General features: G+C 37.5%; 1 protein-coding gene across 1 annotated transcript; it reads right to left on the bottom strand.

Annotated features, from left to right (window-relative positions):
• Positions 1-3,324: 3,324 nt before the first annotated feature.
• Positions 3,325-7,166, bottom strand: acod1 (aconitate decarboxylase 1). Its single transcript, XM_060876438.1, has 5 exons — positions 7,063-7,166; positions 6,774-6,935; positions 6,524-6,613; positions 5,839-6,038; positions 3,325-4,782 (listed from the first exon to the last, which is right to left on the bottom strand). Exons 1-5 carry the CDS (start codon positions 7,072-7,074, stop codon positions 3,813-3,815), a joined length of 1,434 nt encoding a protein of 477 aa, XP_060732421.1. The 5' UTR covers positions 7,075-7,166; the 3' UTR covers positions 3,325-3,812.
• Positions 7,167-10,138: the final 2,972 nt, after the last annotated feature.

Below are 10,138 nucleotides of genomic sequence, written 5' to 3' on the forward strand. Positions count from 1 at the left end.
GTTGCTTGTTTAAGTGTCATTTTTAATTTTTTTTGTAAAATGTTAAAAGTTTTTGGAAAGTTTCTATATAAAGCAAACTTGATAATTACTCTTGTCACTATTCTGGGTTAAAATTATTCGCACCCATAATTGATCAAATGCACATTGTAGATCACTTGAAAGGGGCCCAGACTGAGGAGAAGAGCACATATCTAACTATTCAGTGGCTGGAGTAGCTCCCTGTCTGGGAATTGAACCCAGGCCATGGCAATGAGTGTGCAAGATCCTACCACTGAACCACCAGGAGTCTCATCTTTTAAAAAATAAATAAATAAGTAAATAAACCAAATCAAATCAAATTAAAAGATAAACTAACAAACAATCATCTTTCATGTTAAAATTGTAAACATATAAAAATGCATTGTAATTCATAGAACAGTCATTTTAAGGCTAAAGGACTTAAACTTTATTTTGACATTGTAACTGTTATACATACATATATATATATATATATATATATATATATATATATATATATATATATATATATATATATATGTATGTATAACAGTTACAATCACACAGTCACAACATATATATATATATATATATGTCACAACATATAGTGACAACAGTCACAACATATATATATATATACAGGGAGTGCAGAATTATTAGGCAAATGAGTATTTTGACCACATCATCCTCTTTATGCATGTTGTCTTACTCCAAGCTGTATAGGCTCGAAAGCCTACAACCAATTAAGCATATTAGGTGATGTGCATCTCTGTAATGAGAAGGGGTGTGGTCTAATGACATCTACACCCTATATCAGGTGTGCATAATTATTAGGCAACTTCCTTTCCTTTGGCAAAATGGGTCAAAAGAAGGACGTGACAGGCTCCGAAAAGTCAAAAATAGTGAGATATCTTGCAGAGGGATGCAGCACTCTTAAAATTGCCAAGCTTCTGAAGCGTGATCATCGAACAATCAAGCGTTTCATTCAAAATAGTCAACAGGGTCGCAAGAAGCGTGTGGAAAAACCAAGGCGCAAGATAACTGCCCATGAACTGAGAAAAGTCAAGCGTGCAGCTGCCAAGATGCCACTTGCCACCAGTTTTGCCATATTTCAGAGCTGCAACATCACTGGAGTGCCCAAAAGCACAAGGTGTGCAATACTCAGAGACATGGCCAAGGTAAGAAAGGCTGAAAAACGACCACCACTGAACAAGACACACAAGCTGAAACGTCAAGACTGGGCCAAGAAATATCTGAAGACTGATTTTTCTAAGGTTTTATGGACTGATGAAATGAGAGTGAGTCTTGATGGGCCAGATGGATGGGCTCGTGGCTGGATCGGTAAAGGGCAGAGAGCTCCAGTCCGACTGAGACGCCAGCAAGGTGGAGGTGGAGTACTGGTTTGGGCTGGTATCATCAAAGATGAGCTTGTGGGGCCTTTTCGGGTTGAGGATGGGGTCAAGCTCAACTCCCAGTCCTACTGCCAGTTTCTGGAAGACACCTTCTTCAAGCAGTGGTACAGGAAGAAGTCTGCATCCTTCAAGAAAAACATGATTTTCATGCAGGACAATGCTCCATCACACGCGTCCAAGTACTCCACAGCGTGGCTGGCAAGAAAGGGTCTAAAAGAAGAAAAACTAATGACATGGCCTCCTTGTTCACCTGATCTGAACCCCATAGAGAACCTGTGGTCCATCATCAAATGTGAGATTTACAAAGAGGGAAAACAGTACACCTCTCTGAAGAGTGTCTGGGAGGCTGTGGTTGCTGCTGCACGCAATGTTGACGGTGAACAGATCAAAACACTGACAGAATCCATGGATGGCAGGCTTTTGAGTGTCCTTGCAACGAAAGGTGGCTATATTGGTCACTGATTTGTTTTTGTTTTGTTTTTGAATGTCAGAAATGTATATTAGTGAATGTTGAGATGTAATATTGGTTTCACTGGTGAAAATAAATAATTGAAATGGGTATATATTTGTTTTTTGTTAAGTTGCCTAATAATTATGCACAGTAATAGTCACCTGCACACACAGATATCCTCCTAAAATAGCTAAAACTACAAACAAACTAAAAACTACTTCCAAAAATATTCAGCTTTGCTATTAATGAGTTTTTTGGGTTCATTGAGAACATGGTTGTTGTTCAATAATAAAATTAATCCTCAAATACAACTTCCCTAATTCTGCACTCCCTGTATATATATATATGTTGTGGCAAAGTAATGCTAGTTTTGAGGCAGATGGAACTATGTGGTAGACTTCAGTGAGCTCTCTTTATCTGAATGAATTGAAAGGCATGATTTAAACTATAGCAGTAATGTTTTTTCCACAAGTAGATTAATTATAAACATAGCACTAAGTGTGGCATCTTCCAGTGGGATTGCAAAGATTGAATGTGGGATTGCATTGTCTGAACATACAGTATTTACACTGGTCGGCACTGTTTCTGTTTACTGTCATTTGTATATTGTATTTTTTTGTATTTTTTGTATTGTCTTGTAACATTTCATCTGCACTGTCTTGTCTGTCTTGTTTGTCTTGTCCTGCACTGTTTGCACCAGGTTGCACAGTTGCACTTTATGTGGCTAGGACTACTTACTAAGTCCTTATAGCTCTGTCTTTGTTTTATGTAGCACCACAATCCTGGAGAAACGTTGTATCATTTCACTATGTACTGCAACAGCTATATATGGTTAAAATGACAATAAAAGCTTCTTGACTTGACTTGACTTGAATGAAATCTTTAAGTGCCTCACTTAATTAAGCTTTTAATGGATTTTAAAATGCCAAAAGTCTGGTCAAATTTTGAATTAAAATTTGAATTTAATTGTAATTATTCTGGAGTTCATTTTCATTTGCCTGCTGGTTTTCATCAGTTCATTAAAAGGTATTCAAATGTATTGAATTAAAAATTTAAAACTCGTGCCTACCTGGAGGACTCACACATCCCTCCACTTCATCCAAAGTGATATAATTTTTTTGCAAATAATGTTAAATGTTTCAGAAATAAGCAGTGCAAATACCAGCTTAAATTAATGCAGCCAAAAACTTCTAAATGGAATGGAATCTACAAGTTTTTTTTAATAGGTTTTTGTGTTTTTCCTGTTTTGATGTATTCTAATTTATGTATTAGATAGATTTTAACATCTGGTTAATCATTATAAAATAGCCTGGTTTGTAGGTGACATGCAGGATAGATGTCTTTCTTCCATATATGTATAAGTACATAATCATTTCATCATTCAGTATTCGAAGAAAAAAGACAAAAACGTTGTTCATATAATGAGCAAACTTTATGATTTATTAGATTTTTCAGATCTCCTAATGCACCAGGGACTTCAGAAGCCATCACCCAGCTGAGCCACAAACACTTTTATAAGACTTTTTATAATTACAATGAAGTCCATGCGGATGAGAAAAATGAGATTGTCACTACCTGTGCCATTACTGTATGTGTGATTATTTAGGATGTTTTCAAACTTAATACACACTTGAAACAGACCTCTGAAAATCTAAATCTACAGGATCATTAGATCTAAAAAAGCATCAAAGGAAAAATTTTGCCTCACTACAGTAATGCACATGTTAATTGTGAAGTAGAATTTCTTAAACTACATGTGACTCTCTGAATTGAAATACTCCACTGTTGTCAGTCGTCATTAAATAATTTAGCTTCTTAGTGAGTCAGCACTCATAATCTTCTTTTCTCTCCTAGTTTCTATGTTGTAAGGCTATTTCCTCATAGGTGTCATGGCATAATAATACAGAGGTTCTTTGAGTTCAAACTTTATGTAGTTATCATTATAATACCATTCAAGCAGATGAGGAATGCCATTTATTATGGTAGTGTGAAATTTGCTTATGAAACTGCATGAATGACCAAAGGAGAGAACAGTCAGTGACTGTCTCCAAGCTGTCAATAAGCTGCACAATACTATCTACAGCATCTGTGCTCAGCACAGTCAATGCATTATTCATAAATTTTCTTATTAAATGCTCCTGACTGAGAGGTTTTCTCCAGTGACCATAAAATGTATTGCAACGTGCTATGTGTGTTTCACTGTTTGCCATCTCCACCACAACTTCAGAGTACATCTTTTCAAAACTAGCCTGATTATCTTCTGGATTTTCCAGATGAACCTTGAGGAGGAGGTCTTTCAGGGCTTTCCTTTCCATCATGTTACTGCTGAAGGAGTCTACAGTGACCTCGCCATCGAGCAGAGCACTGCAGCAATTGAACTGGTACGAGTGCCTAGCCTCATGCTCTGTCACTGGGAGTGGACAGTCTATGTATCTGGATGAAGGGACTCTCAGCACAATCCTTTTAATTTGACTGAGATCAGCATTTGGCTCTCTGACGTGAATTTTGTTCCTCACATTTACTGCTGCATCAGCTACCCAGTGCATTCCAAGATGGGCAGGAAAGCGCTTAAATGCAATATCCTGTTCTTCCAGTAGCCACTTGTACTGGCTAGTTGGAGAAACCTCAGCCAAATGATGTGGAAAATAATCCTGGTAGAAGATGCTAAATCCTGACTCCATATCCAGAATGCGCTTGTTGCCCTCTAGACCAAGAAGAGCAAGCTGAGATGCTTCCAGGCCCCTACTTGCAGCATTTCCCAAGTGCAGCGGCTTGGTCTGAGTAGCAGCATTTGCCAATGGAGCACCAGCAGATGAGCATGCGATAGCAAGAGCTGCTGTGATCTGTGATGGCGACAGACCCAGCAGTTTGGCTGTGGCAGCTGCACTGCCCATAACTCCAACAACTGTAGGAGGATGGAACCTGAGAAAGGAATGCAAAAGCTATAGCATAACTGATGATTCTTAAATTTTCTTATCAAATGCTCCTGAATGAGAGGCCTTCTCCAGTGACCATAAAATGTATTGTAATGTGCTGTGTGTGTTTTGCTGTTTGCCATCACCACCACCACCAACTTCAGAGTAAATCTTTTCAAAACTAGTCTGAAATTTAAATGTAAAAAAGGCTGTTACTTGAGTAAAAGAGGGCAAACAGCACACTAAAAAGTAGGGTGAAAAAGGTTGTAAAATATAATTCTAAGTTGAATTAATCATTTTTGCCTTTTATTATATTGGCCATAAGCTTTAAGTTAGTATTCTACATAAATATACACAGAACAAGCTCTAAAAGGATTTTTAAATCCAGATTGAATAAGTGCTTTGTCTATTTTTTGTTATCATAATCTTTTCATGATTGGCAGTGATTCTATATAGCGATTTCTTTTACATTCCTCTACATTATAAGGCATAAATGGGTTCATGCAATGTACAAAATTAAATTGGCCAAATGTAGTTAAATTTAGTTTAGTAATAACTTTCTACACAAAATAATTTGTGATTACTTTAGCGTTTGTCTCAACTCACTCACTCACTCATTTTCTACCGCTTATCCGAACTACCTCGGGTCACGGGGAGCCTGTGCCTATCTCAGGCGTCATCAGACATCAAGGCAGGATACACCCTGGACGGAGTGCCAACCCATCGCAGGGCACACACACACACTCTCATTCACTCACGCAATCACACACTACAGACAATTTTCTAGAGATGCCAATCAACCTACCATGCATGTCTTTGGACCGGGGGAGGAAACCGGAGTACCCGGAGGAAACCCCCGAGGCACGAAGAGAAAATGCAAACTCCACACACAAGGCAGAGGCGGGAATCGAACCCCCAACCCTGGAGGTGTGAAGCGAACATGCTAACCACTAAGCCACCGGGCCCCCCCCTTTTGTCGCAAACATTTAGTTTAATGTAGCGTAGCTACTTTGAGATTTTGGTCTCAGAATGATAGATTTGTTGTTATTAGCCAACACCGTACCTTTTGGGGATGTTATGAGCCTCATTTGAAAACCTCATCAATCTCCCCTGAACTTCAAGTCCCACATTGAAAGCAAGAAGTAGGTCCAAGCCTGAAGGTTTTAAAGGCAGAGTCTCAGCTAAAGCAAACAGAGCAGGCAGCACAGCACCAGATGGGTGAGTCGCAGGATGCCAGGTGTCATCAAAATCCATTGAGTGCACCTAAGAGTGAAATGAGCAACATGATATAGAGTGTAGTACAGTGTAGAGCCTAAAGGTTTCAGGCAGAAATATCTACTCAGAATACACTGAGAAAGAAAGTAAACCCAGTCAAACCTTTAACCATGATTTTCAGCCAGATATATGACATATAGGACACTGTTATGATGCAGTGAGATTGCATTGGATGCATTGGAAGACAAATGCATGATGAAATTTTTGCACCTTTTAGGAGTCTTCTTTATGAGCTCATTTAGATAAACAACTTTCAGCTCACACACAACACACACACACAAAATTTACTTTGTTGGACAAAGCATATGGTAATATCTATATTTGTATATAAAAGAGAGAGGTGCAACCCAGCATAAAATAATTTTTTAGATGTATTAACTTGGTTCTTGATGACAACTGTTAACATTAACATCAAGAATTACCAGAACAATAACAGTAAATTGTTTACATTTTTAGAGTTATTGGTAACCTACCGCAACCCCATTGACAAATGCAGCATAATAAGGTGGAAGGAATGACCCTGGTCTTCCCCACACACTGCTTTTCTGTTGTGCTTCGTATCTCTAAGAAAATACACATAGACAAAAATACAAGTTAAATTAGAAGTACATAAAAATGGCATGAAGAAATGTGATTTAAACATTGTCTTAATTTGTTATTTCATTTTCCTTTAATACTAAAAAATGTAGTCTAATTTTTAAAAATCTGAAGTACAGTGTTTACCTTACTGTACTGGAAAGCCACATTAAAGACCGGGGTGCTGCTTCCACGCAATCCGACCCCCAAAGTGTCCAGCATCATTCTCTTACTTCTTCTGATAACTCCATCAGTAAGATGGGCTGTACACAAAGATGATATGGCTGTACCAAAACTCTCTGTAACACTCTGTAAAACAAATTAAGAATTAAGTTTTTTTTAATATATACAAATATATATTATAAAATGACTATATTCAAGAAGTTACACTAAAATAATTGAATAAAATAAATGATAAAAAAATGAGTGGCAATACCTTTCGTATCATCGTGTAAGGTTAAGTTCTGAGGAATAAATAAACTTGCTCCTTTTATATGCTACAGTAGTTGAATCCTATCAGAACTGGCTCACAAAGTTTCCTAAATGAGTCAACCACTTAAAAAGATGTGGTTCAGGGAAGTACATGGTTTGGCAATACATTTTAAGGGTCATGTTCTAATCAGTCACAAATACGTCACGTGTGTATTTGAATAGTCTGATGTTTTGTAAGCGTCTGAGTTTTGTTTTTACATTTTCATATTAATACATTTGTTTTAAAAAAATGTTCACAATTTCAGTTCCTCTAGATTCTCTCATTTTTTGCTGAATGTGCTTAAAATTAACAGCAAGCAATGCAATGACAGCCTATCAGATTTTACAAAGTCAAATTTTATGTTTTTGAAAACAATTAGTCTCCTCTGTGTAAATAATAATAATAATAAGCAGAATGTTTATTTATTTGTTTGTTTGTTTTTTTACACAAAGGAAATGAACATCATTTAAATTAAAAATTGTTATATTACATAGTAAATTATTATTATTATTCATTCATTCATCTTCTACCGCTCATCCGAACCTCAGGCATCAAGGCAGGATACACCCTGGATGGAGTGCCAACCCATCGCAGGGCACACACACACTCTCATTCACTCACACAATCACACACTACGGACAATTTTCCAGAGATGCCAATCAACCTACCATGCATGTCTTTGGACCGGGGGAGGAAACCGGAGTACCCGGAGGAAATCCCCGAGGCACGGGGAGAACATACAAACTCCACACACACAAGGTGGAGGCGGGAATCGAACCCCAACCCTGGAGGTGTGAGGCGAACGTGCTAACCACTAAGCCTATTATTATTATTATTATTATTATTATTATTATTATTAGTAGTAGTAGTAGTAGTAGTAGTAGTAGTAGTAGTAGTAGTAGTAGTATAAGTAGTATTATAAGTAGTAGTATAAGTAGTACATAAGAATAAACATGGCAGAAAAAGTCAATATCCCAAATTTGCCAAATTTGCACATGCCACTCACTCACTCACTCGTTTTCTACCGCTTATCCGAACTACCTCGGGTCACGGGGAGCCTGTGCCTATCTCAGGCGTCATCGGGGATCAAGGCAGGATACACCCTGGACAGAGTGCCAACCCATCTCAGGGCACACACACACACACACACTCTCATTCACTCACGCAATCACACACTACGGACAATTTTCCAGAGATGCCAATCAACCTACCATGCATGTCTTTGGACAAGGGGAGGAAACCGGAGTACCCGGAGGAAACCCCCGAGGTACGGGGAGAACATGGAAACTCCACACACACAAGGCGGAGGTGGGAATCGAACCCCCAACCCTGGAGGTGTGAGGCGCATGTGCTAACCACTAAGCCTATTATTATTATTATTATTATTATTATTATTATTATTATTAGTAGTAGTAGTAGTAGTAGTAGTAGTATAACTAAGTTCGCTTCCACACACAAAACTAGTGTATATTTATGGACAAATTTATTCTTTTAGATTTAAATTTTCTTCAGCAACAATACTAAAATAGGCTGTGGCATTGAGGCAATGATTGATTATTATTATTTACCGGCCCAATGTGATGTGCATTCTGAGATGTTCAGAAATTCTCACCATTGTTAAATGAACATCACAGTTGCAATGATCGCTTGGGATGTAAAACCTCTTTCTGATTGCTTTATGGATCTCAAATCACATGGCAAAAATACTCACCTACTTGAAAATAAGACATGTTATAAAGAAACATTCAATGCATACAGTATATCATTTGAGACCTATGACTACATGTAACGTAATCCTAATACAATCATAAAAAACATGAGCAACTCTCATACAAACTGTGATTCAAATGTTTGCTTATCAATTGCATAAATAATAAAAATAACATAAAGAAATGAGATGGATGTCTTAATTTCAGTAATCTCCTGGAGACACTCAACCATTTTAATACGTCATGTGTTCCTATGACCAGTACAGCAAAATATTTCTTTAAACTTTCCACAAACTCTCTAGTTCCTCTTTCAGTTTGTAGTATTTCCCCAGCTTCTCCTTTTCCTTTGTTTAGTGTCATATGTTTTTTATCAATGGTTGTCTGTATCTGGACTTTCCTCAGGAGCGTCGTTGTTTTCTGTTTTTGTAGTTTCTTTCATTTTGATGTGGCCAGCTCATATTCTTTGCTAATGTCCACATATGGACTCCTGCAATTGATTGTGAAGTTGTGAGTGTAACAGTTGCCAGTTACTGTAATTAAATATGTGGTAGCCTAGTGGTTAAGGTGTTGGACTGCTAACTGGCAGGTCATAGGTTCGATTCCCAAGTCCACCAAGCTTCTACTTCTGGGCGCCTGAGCAAGGCCCTTAACTTCTTAGTTGTATAAACTTAAAAAAATAATATTAATAATGTAAGTCACTCTGGATAAGGGTGTCTGCAAAATCCCATAAATGTACATTGAAAATGCTATTCTACTTGATAGACTAGAAATTGTTGTTGGTGTTAAAGGGATAGCCCTCTCCAGACTCAGGTCTTATTTGACTGTTATCAATTAACAGATCTAAATGGTGACTTCTCTAAGCATACTTAAGTTTATGTTAATGTTAACATAAAATTAAGATTATGATCGGTGTTCCACAATGTTTTATTTTAAGCCCAATGCTTCTGTCCTTATATATGATAACCCTTGGTGCAATTATTTATAAACATTGTATTAGCTTCCACTGTAATGCTGATGACACACAGCTATATGTTTAAGCTAAGTCAGATGAGAGACACCAGCTATTTCAGTTGTAGAATATGTGAATGAAATTAAACAGTGAATGCTTACTAACTTCCTCCATCTTAACTCTGAGCCAGAAGCAAGCTTTCATTCTGAATGGTCTTTCTGTTTCATAACATGCAGCAGTAAATGACTTCTGTGTGATTATTGGCTCTCATTGAAGCTTATGTAGATAATATCACAAGCGTAGCCTTCTTTGAACTCAGGTTTGCTGACTGTTGTGTGGTTGTTGGATGCTTTTTGTCCCTCATGTCTGTCACCTTCTGGCT

The sequence above is a fragment of the Tachysurus vachellii genome, chromosome 8 (assembly GCF_030014155.1).
Source record: "Tachysurus vachellii isolate PV-2020 chromosome 8, HZAU_Pvac_v1, whole genome shotgun sequence".
Lineage (NCBI taxonomy): Eukaryota > Metazoa > Chordata > Actinopteri > Siluriformes > Bagridae > Tachysurus > Tachysurus vachellii.

What these genes read in the sequence shown, in the direction of transcription:
- acod1 (XM_060876438.1), bottom strand. An exon ending in TGGCTTTCCAGTACAGTAAG is followed by an intron (nt 6,614 to 6,773) that starts GTAAACACTGTA and finishes GTATTTTCTTAG; the next exon opens with AGATACGAAGCACAACAGAA. An exon ending in CATTTGTCAATGGGGTTGCG is followed by an intron (nt 6,039 to 6,523) that starts GTAGGTTACCAA and finishes TTTCACTCTTAG; the next exon opens with GTGCACTCAATGGATTTTGA.